At 43.7% G+C, this 20,903-nt stretch overlaps 1 protein-coding gene across 3 annotated transcripts; it reads left to right on the forward strand.

Annotated features, from left to right (window-relative positions):
• Positions 1-1,431: 1,431 nt before the first annotated feature.
• On the forward strand, positions 1,432-18,900 carry ETV3 (ETS variant transcription factor 3). Of its 3 annotated transcripts, none has more exons than XM_007976670.3 (5): positions 1,432-1,804; positions 3,769-3,827; positions 4,428-4,665; positions 5,906-6,021; positions 6,377-13,651. In XM_007976670.3, exons 2-5 carry the CDS (start codon positions 3,782-3,784, stop codon positions 6,442-6,444), a joined length of 468 nt encoding a protein of 155 aa, XP_007974861.2. In that variant the 5' UTR covers positions 1,432-1,804; positions 3,769-3,781; the 3' UTR covers positions 6,445-13,651. The 3 variants fall into 3 exon arrangements, with proteins under 3 accessions (XP_007974861.2, XP_007974860.3, XP_007974859.3); XM_007976669.3 differs by lacking the exon at positions 6,377-13,651 and adding an exon at positions 14,113-18,900 and having other exon boundaries at positions 1,442-1,804; positions 3,772-3,827; XM_007976668.3 differs by lacking the exon at positions 6,377-13,651 and adding an exon at positions 14,113-18,900 and having other exon boundaries at positions 1,443-1,804.
• The last annotated feature ends 2,003 nt before the right edge of the window (positions 18,901-20,903 follow it).

A 20,903-nucleotide genomic window follows, 5' to 3' on the forward strand; every position in this document is an offset into this window, starting at 1 on the left:
ATCTTTGCCAACATTTTTCATCTGCCATATTTGAAATATACCACTCTCTGTTCTAACCACTCTACATGTATTAACATATCTAATAACAATCACGAGTAGATACTATAGGTATTATGTTCACATAGATGAGAAACTGACACAGAGAAGTCACTTAACTAAGGTCACAAAGCTAGTAGATGAAGGCACAAGGACTTAATTTCCATTTAGCTAAACTCCATTATTTTAAAAGAATGTTCTAGCAAACATCTGATATCTACATGTAAGTTGCTGTTCTAGGTACTATGCAGAAGATGCAAAGAATATATAGGCAGTTCCTACAAAGAGCTAATGGACTAGTTGCAGATATTGGTAACCCTCTCTATGGTGTTTAAGTTCCACTCCTTATTTTGTTCACCTACAGAGCAGGAATTTCAACTAGAAAAGATATAACAATGCTATCTTTTTCAAAAATCAGGTAAGGTAATTTTAGGCCAGAGGGAGCCAATTTACTAGTTAATTTATCAAAAGTTAGACAATGACTAGCAGCACATTCAAAACTGGAAGCAATTTTTGTAACAACTAATATTTCCAAGTCCCATGTGGCAGACATGGTGCAAAGGTCTTACTAGAGCAGAGGTACAAAACAAAGTTTTGATCCATTTGATCAAAATTGATCTTTAATTCTCCTTCAATCCCATCTCTCTTCTTCACCTCCCCCACGCTCGTATTCTAAATTCTTTAACCTTTACTGATCCTCACTCCTCCCTTTCTTCTGCCTCTGGAGTGAAACTATGCCTGGACACCACTCAGATTTACGGGGGTGGGACTGGAGATAAAGCTGAACTGCTTGAGATTCTTTATCCTTAATTAGCCTTGAAAGAAAGAAAAAAAAACATGCTTTGGAGAGATATTTGTAATTGCCCGAGCAGGAACAAAAGGTAAAAGAAAAAAGGGACACGAGTTTTAATGACTTAGGGAGAGGACTTGCAAGCTGCTTAGACTGGGAAGAATTAAGATTAAATGCAGTAGGGTGGGAACTAGCGGGGAAGCGGTCATGCTCCCAACTCTTCCCAGGGAGGAAATGCCAAAGCGACGTGCTTCAGAGAAAGCTTTGCGGTTTCTTTCATACGTATATGAAAGGGCCCTTTCTTAAAGGGTAGGGAAATGCGTCTGAAGTCTGCGGGTCCTGTCTTCCCATTGTGAGGGATCCTCCCTCTGGGAGGTCGCAGGGCCCTTTTCGGGAGAAAGACTGGCCGCCTCTCTGTTGTGTGGGAGAGACTGTTTCCCGGCGCCTGGGCCTTCCTGTGGGGTCCGCAAGGTCCCCTCCCCTCGGGAAGTGGGACCCTGGGGCAGCGCCTCGCCCCGCAAATTCCGTTCTGCCTCACTGCGCGGAACTCGCGGGGGAAGCATGTACCAGACCAGCGCCCTCTCGCGCCGCGTCACCCCTCAGCGTCTGCAGGACCCTGGCCCAGCAGCGAACCGGGCCGGCCGCCCGCCACGAGCGTGCGTAACGTGCCCCCGCAGCGTGACGCACGGGCCGCGCCGGGGCGGATGCGCTGGATGCGTGTCGGGAGGAGCGCGCAGGGGGCGGAGTGCGGGCGGAAGTCGGCGTCTGCTGAAAGGAGAAAGGAAAGGGAGACGCGGCTGGGTGCGGCGAGGTGAGGCTGGGAACCGGCGGGAGGGCGCCTCCTCCTCCCCCGCCCTTTCTGCTGAGGATGGAAGTGACGAAAGCAGCCGAGGAGGTCACTTCCTGCTGGGGTGGATGAGGAGGAGCCGGAGACGCCGCGGAGGAGACCGGACTGAAGACGGACCGTGCCGGGAAGAGGTGAGTCCCGGCCTCGCCTCGGCTGCCGGGCCGTCGGGGTCGGATCCGGGATCCCGGCGGGGATGGCGTCCCTGGGATCGGGGCTGGCCGCCGGGCCGCGTACCCACCCAGCTGGGCCTCACCCAGTACGGGGGGCGGGGGAGGGTGGGAGCCCGTGTCTGTCTGAGGGGCGACAGGGACCCAGGTCAGCGTTCATGCGGTGGCCCCGCGCAGCCCTGAGGCCACGGTTAAGGGAGGTCCAGCCCGGGAGGTGAATGGCAAGGAGGTTCTGGGGGCTGTGGAAGCCAGGACCCGGAGCTGCTGCGGGAAATCCGCAGCGCCAGACTGTGCATGCCTCACTCTTCGGGGAGTGGTCGCGATCAGAGGAAGGGCAGGGGTCCTGTGGTTTGCAGAGTTGAGACGAGTGGCCCTGCTTGGATGAAGTGTCCTTGCAGTGAATATGCGAAAGGCGTGCAGAGGCGCCTCAGGGCTCCTGGGAAAGGGACTTTTATGGGGAAAATTGGAGAGCTGGAGTGTCAAGAGAGGGCTTCCTTGTCAGGTCATCGTTGCAACGGGATTTGAACCCCAGATTCGTGATGGTTGGAGGGAGTTCTGTGACAGGGTAAAAGGCCTCACGATCCGACAGCGCATCCTAGGAGTTAAGAGTCCAGGGCAGCTTCCTGGAGCAGTGGGGAAATTCGTGTTTTTCCTCCCTCATTGTCACTAAGATGGAGGAGGAAGCTCCTGCCTCAGCCCTGGTGCCTTGTTATTGTATATCGCGCGCGCGTGTGTGTGTGTGTGTGTGTGTGTGTGTGTGTGTGTTTTCCTTGTCTGTTTGTCTTCTCCTTCCTTTGGGGTGTTTATCTTGTCCTGGGCCGCTAGTAGTTTTGTAGACTGACACTTGCTGGTCTCCTTAATGTGTTTGGTGAGAAAAAATATTCAAAAGATCTAGAGGAATCCTAGGTTAGGTGAGATTTCCAAGATAAGGAATTTGTCCCTACCCGGGGGCCACTTAGGCACCTGCATTCTCTCCGGATTCCTGCTAATGTGGATGCTAAGGGCCTGTCATCCACCGTGGGGAACAGCGAGGGTAGATCTGCCCTCTCCTGCCTCCATGTCCCTCTGGCAGTTTCACCCCTCCCTCCTTTTTGCTAAGTGATTGACACAAAGCTGCTTGCTGGGAGGAACAGGAAATTTATTGAGGAACTGTAAATCTGGATGGAATGAATTCAAATCGCAGCAAGACTCCCTCCACTCACTGGCCAGAAGAGCTTCAGAAATGCCTGCTTTTCACCCCTTCCTGTTAAATGGAGAAAATGTATAATTTTTCTCGAAAACTTTTTGGGAGTTTGTGTGTTTTTTGTATAGAGTAAGTGTACATATGATGTGTTTACTTCCTGTATCCCAGGGTGTTTTTCAAGGAGGAGGGAGCAGTTTCTGGCTGGGAAGAATCTTCCTTCTCCCATCTCACATAATTCAGCAAAATAAATCAAAATCAGATGTTCATTCTTGAGTGGGAATCAGATGGATTTGGGTTTTTTTCACCCTTTAAACTGGTACATCTGGGTGAACTCAGGCTTGTGTATCTTGGCATGTGGGCTTGTCTAGTAATAGAAGACAAACTGTGTGACTTGTTTTGGCTGCGTTTTTGGACCCATTTCACTGTACCCTCCTTTTTTATTTTTATTTTTGTACATTTGAAGGGTTGGTCAGGAGGAGGAAAGCAAATATTAAAGACAGTGTTTACACTTTGTGGTTTAAAGTCAGGTGAGAGATAATTACGGCTTTTGAAGCTGATGACCTGAGGCCCATCATTTGATAATTTGGGGAGTAGCAGTTTGGAGGTGACATGTTTGAAAGAAAGAGAGTTGCATAAGGAAAGAAGAACAGTGGAAAGGAAGTTTGGGGAAAGACTGCCAGAAAACTTTGACAGGATACTAAATAAAATAGCATCTTAGAGTAATTTTGTGGCTTGTGTCTCTCAGCAGGAGGGTGAAAATGAAAGCCGGCTGTAGCATCGTGGAAAAGCCAGAAGGAGGTGGAGGTGAGCAGAAGTTAATAATCTCTGATGTACCTGGAAGGTCCCTCAGTGGTTCCTGTTCTCTCAACTTGAGCTCTGTTCACAAATGTCAGACCATGACTGACAGCCTCTTGGCTAGGTGGATACTGGCAGGACGGTTGTAGGCTTGTTTCCTATGGATGTATATTTAACACATCTGGTCACCACACCCATATCCCAAGCTTTAGAGTCTCTTTGCTGTTAGAGACACAGTTCCAACCTTAGGGAAAAGGAATTTTCAGCTGTATTTTCCTGAAACATTAGTTTATCTTTCCTGTTTGTTCCCTTTAGCACTTTCATGTCCTCATAGAAAGTAGGTGTGAGATTTAGTAATGTATGAAATGGTAAGATTAGGACATCTGGTTGCTGCTGCCCAACTCTTATCAGATTTAATGATTGCCACAAGGATAGGTGACTTCTCTGTGCTTTCCTCTCCCCATTGTGGTTAGGCCCAGCTGACTGAGAGTACTTACAGCATGTTTGCAAAGCACTCTAGATTCAGAGCAGTGGAATGTGCAGTTGGGGTTGCTGGTATGTATGTACCTAGCTCTTAACTAGCTTAATCTTGACCTTCTCACATGAAAGGGTATCAGTTTCCTGATTGGGCCTACAAAACAGAGTCGTCCCCAGGCTCCCGGCAGATCCAGCTGTGGCACTTCATCCTGGAGCTGCTGCAGAAGGAAGAGTTCCGCCATGTCATCGCCTGGCAGCAGGGAGAGTACGGGGAATTTGTCATCAAGGATCCAGATGAGGTGGCCCGCCTCTGGGGCCGCAGGAAATGCAAACCACAGATGAATTATGACAAGCTGAGCCGGGCCCTCAGGTAAGGGAAAGGATTCTCAAATCTGTGTTAACAGATTGGAAGGAGACTAAGCTGTTTAGTGAATGCTAAATAAAAGGGTATCAGGTAATAAAAGACTCCACTATCTTAGTGAATAATGTGTCACTTTAAAGTGGGAGTAGAAGAGCTGTTGAATGTGAGTAGCATAGGCACAGGAGGAGAAAAGGCGTATCTTTGGTTATATGTAGGAGGGGATTCCAATGTGGCTGGCACTGGATCCTGACAGACAGCCGATTCTGCTCTGTAGTGGGCGAGAGTATATGGTGAAACATGGATTGGAGCTCATTTATAATCCAAAGGATTAGTTTAGACTTCTCTATTAGAATCTGTCAGGATTTCTTTCTTTAGGCTCCCCTGGAAGAAACTTAGAAAAGGATGAAGCAAGTTACGGGAGGAAGATTCAATGATACTGACCTATCTATTCAGGAACTATGTCTGTGAGCTCAAGTTGTCCATAGCCTGCTGCAACATGTCTAAAGATGGATCACTCTAAGTTTTCTCTGGTTCTTTTTTCCCCTTGTCAGTCTTAAATTTCATAGCCCGTTAGCCCTCAAGGGGCTAGAAGGCAGTTTATGACCTCTGCTACTGCATAGATGTAAGACTAAAGATTCCAGATAATTGAAGTTCTCCTGACCTGAAATGTAAAATCTGTGCAGTGGCTTTGCTGTATACTTTCACATCCCTTTGAGTCTTTGAAGGTGAAGCAGGCCACACTAGCTGCTGTTTTCCAGATCAGGGCATGCCATTGTTTGACCTGCCACCATAAAACAGTTCTGCATTCCTTTGTCTATCTTTTGAGCTTAGGCCTCCAGACTAACCACATCAGGTCCGCTTAGTGACTTGTCTGCCCCCACCTGGACAAGACCAAAAAGAGAAACTAAGCAGTTAGTGACATGCAGTGCAACCGGAAGGAAATGGACTATAGAATTGAAATTGTAGAGAAATGGAGAAGAAAATGTTTGGGGCTAGGATAGGTGTTCACAATCTTAAAGTGGGGTTGTCTTTGTAAACCTCTCGGCAAAAACTGGAGCTGAGTTGAAAATTGAGTAAGAAAATTAAGCTCTTAGGTCTCCTAGATCTACCTGGAGGGCCAGGCTGCAAAAGATTGGTAGTGATTTTTGTAATACTTAGAGCAAGAATTTTTGGTCTCAGTGGCTACCTAAATGTATTGAAAGCTGTCAGTAGCTACAAGACAAATTGACATGCATTCCTGTTTTTACAGATACTATTACAACAAGAGGATCCTTCATAAAACAAAAGGGAAAAGATTTACCTATAAATTTAACTTCAACAAACTGGTGATGCCCAACTACCCGTTCATCAACATTCGGTCAAGTGGTAAGATACAAACTCTCTTGGTAGGGAATGAATTTTGAATTGAAAAGAATTTTTAAAACTCCAAATCTAAGACATAGCATGTTTAGGAAGATTTTAGAAACACTAAAATAATGTGATCCTTTGGATTACCTCAGTGTTCTCGCTCAAGTCGTCTCACTCATAAAGAGAGTTATAGGCTGTGCAGTATCAAGATAGATTTCTTTGGTTTATTTAGTTGGTTCCCTTTTCTGCATATTGTTTGTAATCTCCTAGATACTATTACACTGTCTTGTTTGGGAATGATGTTTCATAGGTTTGTGATGATCTTTAAGTTCAGGACTCAGTTTTAACACCCAGCCCAATGGTTCTTTCATAGATGGGAACCTGTTTCTACAAACACTTCCGATTTTCTGTGAAACTAGCAAGCTCTCCCTTATCAGGTGAATATCATCAAAACCACAGCATCCTTGATCAGAGAAGGGGGAGGTTCACATGTTTGCAGTGAAAAGCAGTGTCTTTGATCTGCACCAGCAAATCCTCAGAGAACAAGATTCTGGGGTTACTTGACCTTCTCTCCTGTTAAGTGCAGTAGGGCTTCCCCTCCTGACTTTCCTGGTTATAGCTTTCCATCACAGCTCCCCACATTCTCTCTTGATGTTGAAAGCAGTCTCTCAGAAGACTTGGTTGTTGTGTGGTTTTTTGTTTGTGATTTTTTTCCGTATGCAAATCATACTCCTGCCCAAGAAAATACAGTAGTTCCGCTTTATCTGAGCAGTATATGTTCTAAGACCCCTAGTAGATTCTCAAACCACAGATAGTACCAAACTCCGTTCTTATATATGATTTTTCTTCCCTTAACCCCGCTCATATGTATCTGTGATAAAGTTGAATTTATAAATTAGGCACAGTAAGAGATTAATGACAATAATAAAATAGAAAAATTATAACAATATGCTGTAATAAAATTATGTGAATGTGGTCGTTCTCAAAATATCTTTGTGTACTATACAGACCTGTTTTCAGACCTCTGTGGGTAACTAAAACAGTGGAAGGCAAAACCTCAGATAAGAAAGGACTACTGTAGATTGTATTTAATTGTTTTCTGACCAGTCGTCAGTCAGTAAGTACTCTGTCATTGTGGCCTTGTATGCTAAGGCAAAGAATGCTGATCATGCAGTAATACAACTTCTCAGAAAAGCTGGAAGAAACCTGAAAAATTAGTGGGGGTGTGGCTGAGAGAACATAATGTTGAGATCCATTGCAGATATGTAATTACTACACAACAAGTTAGGGCAGTTTTAGCTTCACTCTGCTATCATTACAGTTTCATCTCTCCTGTAACCACTCCCTCCTGTCCCTGGGGCATGCATTTAAAAAAAAAAAAAAAAAAAGTGGTATTGGAATGCATCTCTCTAATTACAACCTGTTTTCTTTCCTTGTGCCTGAGGGAGAGGCGTTAGGAAATCAGACCTGTTCTAGCCACTCAAATCTTGCTTCCTCTATTTCTCGCTCTTGCCCCTTCCTTGTATGCCTAGAGGAATTGGGAATCTAGATGTATATACCAACAATTTTAAAGAATTTGTTGGTTTTTATACCCCTTCACCCCGCTCCCAAAAAAGTGTTTCATTCATCTTCTTCTTGTCTTTTACCCTTTCTATCTATTGAAAATCCAGAACTTCAGCCACTTGGATAACCTGGAATGGGGCATTCATCAGCCCTGGGAAGTAATGTGGTTTTCCGGGGCAAGGAAACCTGGATCCTCACTCTGGGAAGAATCCGATCTAGAAACTTAACAGTAGTGGCCCAGCACACCTGTTCTGCCTGAAGGCAATTGAACCAACTTTGATCTTTAACCCCAGCTCAAGATCCTAATCAAAAAGCCACAAGGGGCCGGACCAGGTGGCTCACTCCTATAGTCCCAGCACTCTGGGAGGCCAAGGCCAGTGGATCACTTGAGGTCAGGAGTTCAAGACTAGCCGGGCCAACGTGGTGAAACCCCCATCTCTACTAAAAATACAAAAAATACAGGTGGCAGTCACCTATAGTCCCAGCTACTCAGGAGGCCAAGGCAGGAGAATCACTTGAACCCGGGAGGTAGAGTTTGCAGTGAGCTGAGGTCATGCCACTATAGTCCAGACTGGGCGACAGTGAGACTCAGTCTCAAAAAAGCCACAAGGAAAGCAAAACTGTGTCCATTTCTTTTAGTACATCTATCTCTACTACCTGGTTGCTCACATCCTAGATATAGACAACTCCAAAGAACTAGTGTCATTAGTTTATAAAGAACTTTTTGACCAGAAAGGCCAAATGTTGTTTAAGGTTAACTTTATGATAACAAAGGAATATAACATTTATTGAACATCTACTTTATGGAGGTACTTTTGCTTAGTAGTTTTGTGAATTATCTCATTAAACTCTTCAGCCCAGTAAGGTGAATGTCTTGATATCCACATTTTACAAACGATAAAATTAGGACAACGACAGCAAAGTTAAAGACTGATCAGGGTAGGTTGAATAGTTATCTATTGAACAGTTTCTCGGGAAACAATTCCTGAGAGATTGAGCTATTGAAATCTAGCTCTCGGCCGGGCGCGGTGGCTCAAGCCTGTAATCCCAGCACTTTGGGAGGCCGAGGTCAGGAGATCGAGACCATCCTGGCTAATGGTGAAACCCCGTCTCTACTAAAAAATACAAAAAACTAGCCGGGCGTGGTGGCGGGCGCCTGTAGTCCCAGCTACTCAGGAGGCTGAGGCAGGAGAATGGCGTGAACCCGGGAGGCGGAGCTTGCGGTGAGCTGAGATCCGACCACTGCACTCCAGCCTGGGCGACAGAGCAAGACTCCGTCTCAAAAAAAAAAAAAAGAAAAAGAAATCTAGCTCTCATTTAATAGATCATATATTCCTCCTCTAGATTGTGATTCATTTGTTCAACAGATAATGGGAGTTCTTTACCTCAAGGAACTTAGAATTTAGCAGGAGAGATAAGATATGCCGGGTTTAATGCAATGTGAAATGTGATAAGTACTCTAAATAGAGCTGTGTGGATTTAGATCCTGGAGGCCAGTGAGATCATGTCTACGAGGTGGGTTGATAACAGTTGGGGTATTCTGGTCTGTGTATTTTATCATGAAAAGCATCCTATATAATACATTATTAAAATATTTTCTTATATTTGCATAAGAAACATTGGAACGATACAGAAGATTCTGTCAGGATCGGGGCAGGACAGACCAGTTAGGGATGGACTTGATACCTCTCAGTCTATGCCTCTCTACTCCCACCAACCCCAAGTTTTTTTTTTTTATTTTGGAAAACTCCAAATCTATAGGAATATTGGAAAAAGGACAGTAAACACCCATATATCCTTTATCTAGTTTCACTAATGGTTAATATTGTAGCCACATTTGCTTTATCTCTTTCTATTTATATATACTTTTTAAATCTTTTGAGATTAAGTTGCAGACATCATGACATTTCGTCCCTGTGTACTTCAGCTTGTATTTCCCAGGAACAAGGACATTCTCCTCCGTAACCACAATAACATTACCACACCCAGGATGTTTAACATTGATATAATGCTGTTATCTAATACATAGTCCATATTTGAATGATAGTTGTCTTTTTATGGTTTAATTTTTGTACCATGATTATCTAATAAAAAAATTATTTTAATAATGACATGCAATTTGCTATGCTTGGTGCTATTCTAAGAGATTTACAAATATTAACTCTTAATCCTCATAACAATAGGCCCTGTTCTGACCTATTTTACAGGTAAGGAAACTGAGGCACAGAGAGGTAAGCTGTCCAGAGGCACATAACTAGTAAGTGGTAGGACCAAGATTTGAACCTAGGCGAAGACCTTATGAATTCCATTTTGCCAGAAGGGGTCAAAGATTCCAGTGTGCTACTTGTACTAAGCTACAAGGTAGAAGGTACCAGAACTGAGATTCAGAGCCAGTTTTTTTCAACCGCAGTACTTGAATTTCATGGTGACTTCATGGAGGTAGTCTTATAAAGCAATGGTATTCAAACTTTCTTTTTTAGCAGCAAATTTTCTTTCTAAGCAAAACCTTAGGTTTGATATATCAACATATAAAAGTAGGGCTACTCCAGTTAATCAGAGGCAAGGGTTCCAGAATGCTACCTTCCCAGTATTGCTTCTAGTCTCACCTCCCATTACGCCACCTAAATGCATTAGGAAAATACTGTTTATTATGTCTCCTTTACAGTATACCTTAACATAGGTAAAGACTGAGATTCCTCCAGTTTATTATTATTATTATTATTATTTTAATAAAAAACTAGATTTTGGGCCAGGCACAGTGGCTCACGCCTGTAATCCCTGCACTTTGGAGGCGGAGGTGGGCGGATCATGAGGTCAGGTGTTCGAGACCAGCCTGACCAATATGGTGAAACCCCATCTCTACTAAAAATACAAAAACTGGCCAGTCACGGTGGCGCGCACCTGTAGTCCCACCTACCTGGGAGGCTGAGGCAGAAGAATTGCTTGAACCTGGGAGTTGGAGGTTGCAGTGAGCCAAGATTGCCCCACTGCACTCCAGCCTGGGTGACAGAGCAAGATTCTGTCTCAAAAAAACAAAACAACGAGAAAAAAACTAGATTGAGTCAAGCATTTCTAAATTGCTTAGGAGACAGGACCTTTCCCTGCACATTGGAAAGATACAGAAGATACTGTCAGGATCGGAGCAGGACATACTTCATTCTTCTGAGTACATAGAAGTGGCTTTTTGCTTTTGAGTAGATGTACTCTTAATTAAAAGTCAAGATCCAAAAGAATCAAAAAGGGTAGAATTGTAGCCACCGTAATTGGCTAATAGAAGCACACATTTGGCCTGGGACCCTCTTGGCTCTACTCAAATCATTTGCAAGGTCATCCCTCTGTTCTTCCTAATTTTAAGATGAAATCAGTGGCTTTATTTTTTTTTTTTCAATCTGTGATTTTGTTTTTAATTATCTTAAGTTTTATAATCATGCATAATTTTTAAATTTGTGTATATTTCCTCTACTTAATTCCTTTTAAGTTGGCAAAAGCACCATTTCCAATCACAAATACATAGCAGTTCTACAGTATTATGTTTCTGAATGGCTGCTTAAAGACAATCCCAAATTATAACTTAGTCTGAATTAGATAGTAAAGAATTAATAAGCATCTGATCCTATAGAATACCTATAAAATGTGAGAAATGTTAAATCTTTATTTGATATTACACATAAACCCACTAAAATGCCTTTCAATAAGTAAAAGGAATCATTTGAGATACAGAGAATTCTAATTAGATTGGCTATTGTTAAGGCCAAAAATATAAAGTAGACATTGCTACCTTATATTCATCCCTTGCCTTTAAGAGGCAAATGAACATAAAACACTGGTGAATCTTGCTTGGTTCTGAGACAGTGAAGGAATTTCCCCAGTATTTAAATACATTCACATAACCAGTTATGTAAATCTAAATATAAAACCATTCTCCAATAGGTTTTAAGATGGCATTCATCATCTTTGTGAAAAGTTGAACATTACTAATGAAGTCCAGTCATATATTTAGAAGGGGTAAACAGTGATAGAGAGCATTTACTAAATCGGAATTACTATTAAAATTCCAAAAGCCAAACATACTCATCTAACCTCAAATCAGTCTTAATTAAATCAAGACTGCCCAACAAAAATAATTCTGTCAGTCATTCGTGATGTGGATTCTAGTTTTTGAGATCTGTTAAATTATGGTACACACAAAAAAGTCATGAGGCTTCTGTTTTGTAATAAATAACAGCAGTGTCCCAGTATTACCCATTAGTAGCTTTTTTGAGATAAGCTATCAAGTCTACCCTTTTCTGCCTCCTCTTAATGTTGGCAAAGATCATTTTTGTTGCAGGGATGTACTTTTTGGCATTCTCCAAATACTCCATCAGTGTTCTTATTGGCATCTGTGTAAGAGAATCCAGTGGCCTGGCCTGTCTTCCACCCAAAGAGACACAGAGATTAGGCCCAGTCTCGTGCTTGCCTCTCTTTTCCACAGTGTGACATTGGGCACGTTTCTGAACACAAATCTTCTTGCCTTTCTCAACATCACCCGTATTTAATTCTCTCTTTCATCACTGACACTATGAAGGTTCCTGCTAGGAAGCCAGACGTCCTGCCCTCTCAGTCAGACGCTTAAAAAAAAAAAAAAAAAAGGCCTGCAGAACAGTTTTCTGTGGAACATTAGTTTGGGAAATGAGGCTCTGTCATAGTGTTATTCAGTCACATGTACCTAGAAAGCTACAGTCTTACAAATACCAGCAGACTCCAGAGTATGCTAGACCAAGAGGAGAAGGCACCAGCTGATGGGAAGCAATTCCTAACCATACCATATCTGTGTGCCTTTTTTGTTTCCACTTCTAGATCACTATATTTTGCTTAAAATTTGGGGGGTTTTTTCTATTTTTTTCTTCTCCCTTTTTCCTTCTTCCTTATTCATCTTTGCCTCAGAACCCTGCTGACATTGTTTTAGAAGCTGCTGACACTTTCCAGGAACCCACAGGTTCCTGAGGCCTCAGATGGCATACCTTTTTCATGTCTCATCAGGAGGACCACTGAGGGAAGTTGAGAACCATGAGCCACTAAAGTTGACATGGGCTGGGCACAGTGGCTTACACCTGTAATCCCAGCACTTTGGGAGACTGAAGCGAGTGGATCATTTGAGGCCAGGAGTTTGAGATCAGCCTGGCCAACATGGTGAAACCCGGTCTTTACTAAAAACAACAATAATTAGCTGGGCATGGTGGCCCATGCCTGTAATCCCAGCTGCTCCAGAGGCTGAGGCACAAGAATCACTTGAACCCAGGAGGTGGAGGTTGCATTGAGCCAAGATGGTGCCAGTGCATTCCAACCTGGGCAACAGAGCGAAATCCTGTCTCAAAAAAAAGAGAGAAGAAAAAAAAAATTAGACATAAATAGCACAGTGTATGTTATCACTTAGAGCTTTACATTTTAGTAAGCAGACTTGGAAGAAGGAATAGTAGGTCCTGGATTTTCTCCCAGCCTCTTTAATGTTTAAAAGCAGGTTGCAAATGGAGATGATTCAGTAGAATTTGTTAGAGGAATGTAGATTTGGAGAGATTGAAAAATATTTGAATCTCTGTGAAGTAGTGATTGTATATCAGGAATGATAAAACACTTGGCAATAAGAACTTACCTTAACAAATGTTTAGCCTTTTTAAAAATTAAGCTGTTTTTACTAAAATATGATCTGTGTATGTCAGGTACAGGGTCTTTGAGTTTTTAAGGCATTACTTTACATGCATGTCATTTCCAGTTTGGTTTGGTTTGGTTTGCTTGCTTTTTATATGTGGCCAAGCGGTGTATCCAGGAATGGGGCCTTGGCCCAAGCAGAGCTTCTTTGAAGGTACAGTCAGCCAGAGCAGCTCTGTCCCCTCCCCACATCCCATCTTGAAATATATCTTTATTCCAACAAGGAAAAATGTGATAGCATGTGAGTAGTCTAGGCAGTGAGTAAACATCAGAAGTCCTCTTGTAGCAAGTATCTATATGTTGTTATTATTTTCTATCTTAAATGTTCGTGAATGTTTATATTTCAGTAAACCTCTACCTCATCACACACACACACGAATATATATATATGGCCAAAATTACGGAAATAAGAAAAGACTATTTGCAGAGCTAAAAGTTGAAACAGGTAATATATACACAATATTTAGAGTTGCAGAGAAGGCTGTTGTACCCATTCATTCCTTCCACTTCATATTTATTGTGTACTTCCTAATTGTTAAATCCTGAACTGCGAGGTGTACAGTTGTGAACAATAGGAAGTCCCTGCCATGTGGAACTTAGGTTTTAGAATATGGATAAGCAATTACAATGTTTTTGACAGTAAGGAGTACTGTGAAGACAGTAAAGAGCCTAGAAAAGGATGACAAATTGAGTAGAAGCAGCTGAACAGTAGTTACTAGGAAGTTGGAGAACTATGAGATTCAGTCCAGTTGGAATGATTGTTTCCTATTACTACTAAATATTTTGCACTTAGTTAGCGTAAGTGATGATAATGAATGAGCAGTCCTCTGATGGAGGCTTTTGTATTTTCCACCATCACAGGTGTGGTTCCTCAGAGTGCGCCACCAGTGCCAACAGCCTCTTCCCGGTTCCATTTCCCACCTCTGGACACCCATTCTCCAACCAGTGATGTGCAGCCGGGACGGTTCTCTGCTAGCTCCCTAACTGCTTCTGGCCAGGAGTCCAGTAATGGTACTGATAGAAAGGCTGAGCTTTCCGAGCTGGAGGATGGCTCAGCTGCTGACTGGCGCCGGGCTGTGGATCCCATGTCCTCCAGGAATGCCATTGGCGGAGGAGGGATTGGCCATCAGAAACGCAAGCCTGACATAATGCTTCCTCTGTTTGCTAGGCCAGGGATGTACCCTGACCCCCACAGTCCCTTCGCTGTCTCTCCAGTCCCTGGCCGCGGAGGTGTCCTTAATGTCCCCATTTCACCAGCCCTCTCCCTGACTCCCACCATCTTCTCCTATAGCCCATCACCAGGCCTGAGTCCTTTCACCAGCAGCAGCTGCTTCTCCTTCAACCCTGAGGAAATGAAACACTACCTTCATTCTCAAGCTTGTTCTGTGTTCAACTACCATCTGAGTCCTCGGACTTTTCCCCGTTACCCGGGGCTCATGGTTCCACCACTGCAGTGCCAGATGCATCCTGAGGAGTCAACTCAGTTCTCCATCAAGCTGCAGCCCCCACCAGTTGGGCGGAAGAACCGGGAGAGGGTTGAGAGCAGCGAGGAGTCAGCACCAGTCACCGCGCCCACCATGGCTTCTATTCCCCCAAGAATCAAGGTGGAACCTGCCTCTGAAAAGGATCCTGAGAGCCTCAGGCAGTCGGCACGAGGGAAGGAGGAGCACACTCAAGAAGAGGGCACTGTGCCAAGCAGGACCGTTGAGGAAGAAAAAGGCACCATCTTTGCCCGTCCTGCACCACCCATCTGGCCCTCTGTGCCCATTAGCACCCCAAGTGAAGAACCTCTGGAGGTGACTGAAGATAGTGAGGACAGGCCTGGCAAAGAGCCCAGTGCACCTGAGAAGAAAGAAGATGCCCTGATGCCCCCCAAGCTTCGGTTGAAGCGGCGCTGGAATGATGACCCTGAAGCCCGAGAGCTGAGCAAGAGTGGCAAGTTCCTCTGGAATGGGTCAGGACCCCAGGGCTTGGCAACAGCAGCAGCTGATGCTTAGAACTGGAAGTGGATTAGGAGCTGTTTATACTATAATCAAATACATACATGTATTTATGTAGCAAGAGTTCAGGGTAGGGGGGAGGGAGTTAAACTGGTTTGATTATTCTGGGGGCATAGACTTGTATTTTTATGTTTTGGGGATGGGATGGGGTTATCTTCTGTTGTAAATTAGGTGGGATATGAACACACTTATTTTCCTGGTGAGTAGGACACAGGGAGGGTATTGAACTCAAAGGAGAAGGAGCCTCTATTTCCTGTTGAGGCTTACACTTTCTGACAAGGAAACTCCCAAAAGGCCAAGATACTTTTTGGTCCCATGATAGTTCAGGTTCCAGACTTCTTTCTTTTCTATTGTATTTATATGTGGAAAGCCATTAATGAATTTATTTTGCTCCAAGAGATATACATAAAAGGGAAAAGGGCATGGTTGGGAGGTTGGGCAGTAAGACACCATTAATACTAAGTATTTTGCCTGAAATGCTTCTTTATATTATTTCAGGGGAGGAATAAGATAATCTCAGACTTACTGGGGTGGGGCTTGGGGAATGTTCAGATGTTACTCTTTTTCTTCTTCCCTTTTTTGTTTTTTTGGATTGGTGGTGTTTGGCTTTTTTTTCTTTTCCTTTTTAAAGAAAATGTTTTCAGGAAACATGAACAAACGTACTGCCAGTTATAGTGGGACTGGGAAGGCACAGGAGCTGGCAGCCTCTCAGCTGCATAGTTGAGACAGCAAGCCCTGCTGTGAGCTTCTCAGACTTTTCACCTACTTCACCTATTAAGAAGCCATGAGGAGTTGTAAACTCTTGTTCAGGGAAGAAAAGAGGGCAGGAGGAAGTAACCCAATGCCTTTAAAAACAAAACAAATGAAAAAAAGTATTCATTTTTCCTTTTCTATTGTGGGTTTGGGGAGCCAAACCAAAGTGTGACTGTGAGCAGATTCACTGAGAGGCGTGACAACATTATTGAAGAGGTCTTTCCATTATGTCTGGTTCTCTTATTTTCTTAAGTCAAGCCTTAACTATGAACATACTTTAAGATGATACGGGTCTGTCACCATAAACCTGTAAAGGGCATGGACAGCTTTTCAGATAATCCAGGAATGTTGAGACATGGCTAAGTTTCTAGCTGATATTTAGTCATTCCCTCTTGATACTGTTGGGATGGGTAGCCAAAAGGCAGGCTTGTGGGAGTTAAGAGCCGATGATACCTGGAAACATGGAAGGTAGCTGGGGGTACAAGTGGATGTTTGTTGAGACTTAAGAAAGAGGTGGAAAGAAGACACAGAAGGCAACCAGATGCCAAACGGCCTGGCATGAATGAAAGAGTTGGCGTCTGTCCTGTTGTGGTGTTCCCATTCTTGCCATACCCATTTGCCCAGATCGTTCTGATTCTCATGTTCAATTGACTATCCCACATGAGACTCCAGTTTGTAGGCAGTGAGGAATTGTTTCTTCCCAGGAAATTCCCTTCCAGCAACTTCAGAGGAATGGGAAAGTATTCATCTTACGTGAAGCAAAGGAGCCTGGACTAGGGGCAGAGAGAAAGCAGCAGCAGCCCACCTTCTCTGTGTGTGCACATGTGCCTATGTTGTGTACGTCAGTACCTGACTGTGGCTCAGATCTGCGTAGCCGCAGGGAGAGAAGAAATCACTCCATATCTGATGAGAGGAAGGGTGGCACAGGGATGGTGTCTACAATTAGAGACATTCCCGACTCCACCTTAGCCTAAGCAAACTTTATATACTGAGTGACATTTGAGGGTTGTCTTTTAATGGTGGGGGGTGTTTTTTCCTTTTTAGACTACATTGCTTAGACAAGAGAGGGAGGGACTCAGAAAAGGTTAGCGTGGTGAGGGAGACAGTAGATGGCCTGGGATGACTTGAGTCCATCATACTACTGTTTGGCAGGTGTCCTCCCCCTTGTTTGCTTCAAATTCCATGGAGTGACCTGCCTTTCCCCAGGAACGGGACTGAGAGGGTGGTCCCCAGCAACTCAGGCTGCACAGGGCTCCCCGTTCAGGCTGCCTTTGGTGGTTGTGCTTTTGTAAGTTTCTTTCTCTGCACGTCGACTTACCTCTGAATCAGAAAGCAAGCCCAGCAGGTGAATGAGGGATGTCTGCTTGGCATTGCCCAATCTAACCAGGGAGGCTGGCTGGCCACCCACTGTCCACTAGAGGGGAGAGCCAGCAGGTGTTGGTATGAACTCAGGAATAGAAACACGAGGCCTTTTTAAATAAGAGGGAGAAGAATCCATGATGCATACCTGTAACCCCCTAGAACCCAAGTGCCAGAATTAATTCCTAGATGCTGCTTCTGTTTGAACAAAACGTCACTGCTTTTACACTTGAAAAACAACACACTCGAAAAATGTTCAACTCCATGAAAAATATTTTTTGGCTTTAAGAAATTGTTTGGTGTTTCACTGTTTCCTTTGATTGCCATTCCACCAGTAAATTGTTGGTTGATTTGCACTGCACACTGGGGTTGGGGTTGGTGGGGGAGGGTCCTCATACAGAGCCGAACTTGGGGTTGCTCAGGAAGTGGACCAGGGAATGTGGAGGTCATTGACATTGCCTGGGACAAAAGAGTGGGAGATAGTTTTTCTCCCCCTCAGCCCACTCCTGGTAGCACCTGTCGCCAGCCTGGTACAAAGCCAGGCCTTTCTCTTCTGTGAGCATCTCATCACTGTCCAGCAGCAGGTGGAAAAAGGGGGAAAACAACCAGACCTATTTTTTTCTCCCCCATTTTTTCCAAATTTTGCTGTGCCAAATGTTTAAAATTTTGCAAATATAAATCTATTGAAATTTCATTAATCAAGAGCTTCTTCGTGTAAAGTTTGCTTTTTTAGCTATAGAAAAAGAAAACAGTAAGTATCTCTTAAGGGCATCCAGCCTTGCTGAGCTCACCTTTTTTCCTGAAGAATGGGTAAGAGTGAAATATTTAATATAAACATTTCACCAAGTCCCTTCACCCTAATTTTGAAGCTGCATTAAACCCAACTCACTAACACAGGGAATGATTGCACCCTAGTCCTATGTGGGCCAAGAAACTTTCAGAAGCATTAAAAAAATAGTTGAAGTATATCACTTCTCACGAAGTGGATAGAGTCAGTTGGCTGTTTGTCCCTTGTTTTTTATTTATTCCATAATTAATGTTTGTGCTTTTTGTTTGGTAAACAGTAAGGGAACGTACATTTTTATTTTGTTTAGAAGACAACTTTGATTCAGTCTTTCAAGAACTGTTCCATTCTTGGTTTCTTCCTAGGGGGAAAAAAGTTACCAGTTAATTTGTTTTGAGGTATTTAAGCATTCTTTGAGTTATAGAATTGTGATGCAGGGATTTGTGAATGAGACATTTACATGTGAACGGTGACTTCACTAGTTACCTGCTTAAGCAAAGTGTGTATATGTACATAAAATGTAAGTAATCTTAACTCCATTGTGCAGTGCCTTTTAGATGTTCCGCTTTCTATAAAGTCTTCAAATTTTTGCATATATATTATATATATGATGTAATGTTATAGAAATATATGTATAATATACATATTTTTTTCCAGGGGTATCTGATAGCTCTGTATTTTGTTATGGAAGTTGAAAGAAAAAAGTATTTTACCTCAGAAATTAAAGTTAAATAAAAAAATACTTTTAAGTAATGTTTGCTGAGAGTTGGTTTTGTTGTTTATCATACACTGTGCTGGGGTGGTCACGCCAGAGAATTTGCCAAGTCTGTCCTCGCTCACCCACCCTTATGCTTTTTTATTCCTATTGTACAGGTACCAACATAGTAAGGAAATAGATTCTTAACAGTTCTGGAGATTTTCCATTTTCTTGAATGAATGGCTGCTACCAGGTAAAACTAACTGAAGCCAGAGACCCAAGTTAGGTGGAAATTTCTATCTCAAGATTATTGTGAAGATTCTTTAAGAGTACCTGTCAAAGCCAGACACAAAAGACCACACATTGCCTGATTCTGTTTACATGAAGTGTCCAGAATGGGCAAATCTGTAGAGACTGAGCACACATTAGTGGTTGCCAGGGTAAAGTGGGGAGTGAGCCGGGCGCGGTGGCTGAAGCCTGTAATCCCAGCACTTTGGGAGGCCGAGACGGGCGGATCACGAGGTCAGGAGATCGAGACCATCCTGGCTAACACGGTGAAACCCCGTCTCTACTAAAAAAATACAAAAAACTAGCCGGGCGAGGTGGCGGGCGCCTGTAGTCCCAGCTACTCGGGAGGCTGAGGCAGGAGAATGGCGTAAACCCGGGAGGCGGAGCTTGCAGTGAGCTGAGATCTGGCCACTGCACTACAGCCTGGGTGACAGAGCGAGACTCCGTCTCAAAAAAATAAATAAATAAATAAATAAAGTGGGGAGTAACCATTAACAGGTCAGATTTCCTTTTTAGGGTGATGAAAATGTTCGGACTTAGTGATAGTTGGACAACTATTTGAATATAACAAAAACTACTGAATGACAATCACTCTGAAAGGGTGAATTTTGTGGCATGTAAATTATATCTCAGTAAAGGTGGTTTCATTGGGTGTTTTGGGGTTTAAGTACAAAACACCTTTTTTAAGGGCAAACCAGTACTAGGCAAACAGTATTTCCCAGTAGATGACAAGAATCCAGAGGGGTAGGAGGGGATAATGGTGGAGTACTGAATATCATATAACACACTTTCAGAAAAATGGTGCCAGACAGTAATCTCGTTTCACCCGTGGGAGATAGGCAAAGTGACTTTCTGGAGGTCCCAATATGCCAGGTGTTCGATTTGGCATCTATTAAAGGGCACTGTGAGTAGTTGGGGAAGGCTGGAATTGAATGGTGAGGGATGTGGCTGAAGAGGCCGACTGGGATGGATTAGGAAGGATTGCATTTTATTCTAGCAATGGCCATCCCTGGTATTTCACAAAAGAGCGGGCTGAGCCAGGGAGGACCATCGAAGGACATTGCCCTAAGAAACTAACTACCCTGTCAGTATATCTGCTCAAAAAGACAACTCATTTAGGCGAGAAAAAGGAAAAGTGATGGGCTGACTGGTCGACGCCCCAAAGTAACCAAGTCAAGAAACTGGGTATGGGCTTGGATGAGACCCTCCAGCTGGGAGAGCCTCCTGCTTTTCCCTCCTCATTGCTGAAAGCAAAAGGAGACCTGTTTTAGGAATGAACTTGCACACAGTTTTGAGACCAGAATCCCAGACATCTGGTTCTGCCAGCCTAAGTTGGCCACTCAGTGCTTAGAATTGGATGGTGATGAGTTGAATTCTGAGCAAAGAAGGAAAACAGTGACAGCATTTGGAAAAGAAGTAAGGAAAGAGATGAGGCCTGGAGGGTGAGGACAAAGGGGAAAGGTAAGCCTCAGAGCCCTTCATGGTGAGTTAGGGAAAACCAACTCACCATGATTTCCCTGTTACAGTCTTTAGCAGCTCAGCAGACCCTTCATAACCTGGCCCCTGATTTCCCTTCCAGCCTCATCCTTCACCACACACCCATGCAGACACACTCTCTCCCATACTACACAAAGCCTAAGCTGTGCCCAGTGCGGATACAGCAGTTGCCCTGTGCCAGGACCGACTTCTATCAACTCATTTAAGCGTCATGACAGCCCATTGAGGTAGGAGCTGTGTTTATTGCCATTTTACTGTGGGAACACTGAGTATC

The sequence above is a fragment of the Chlorocebus sabaeus genome, chromosome 20, assembly GCF_047675955.1.
Source record: "Chlorocebus sabaeus isolate Y175 chromosome 20, mChlSab1.0.hap1, whole genome shotgun sequence".
In the NCBI taxonomy this organism is placed as follows: domain Eukaryota; kingdom Metazoa; phylum Chordata; class Mammalia; order Primates; family Cercopithecidae; genus Chlorocebus; species Chlorocebus sabaeus.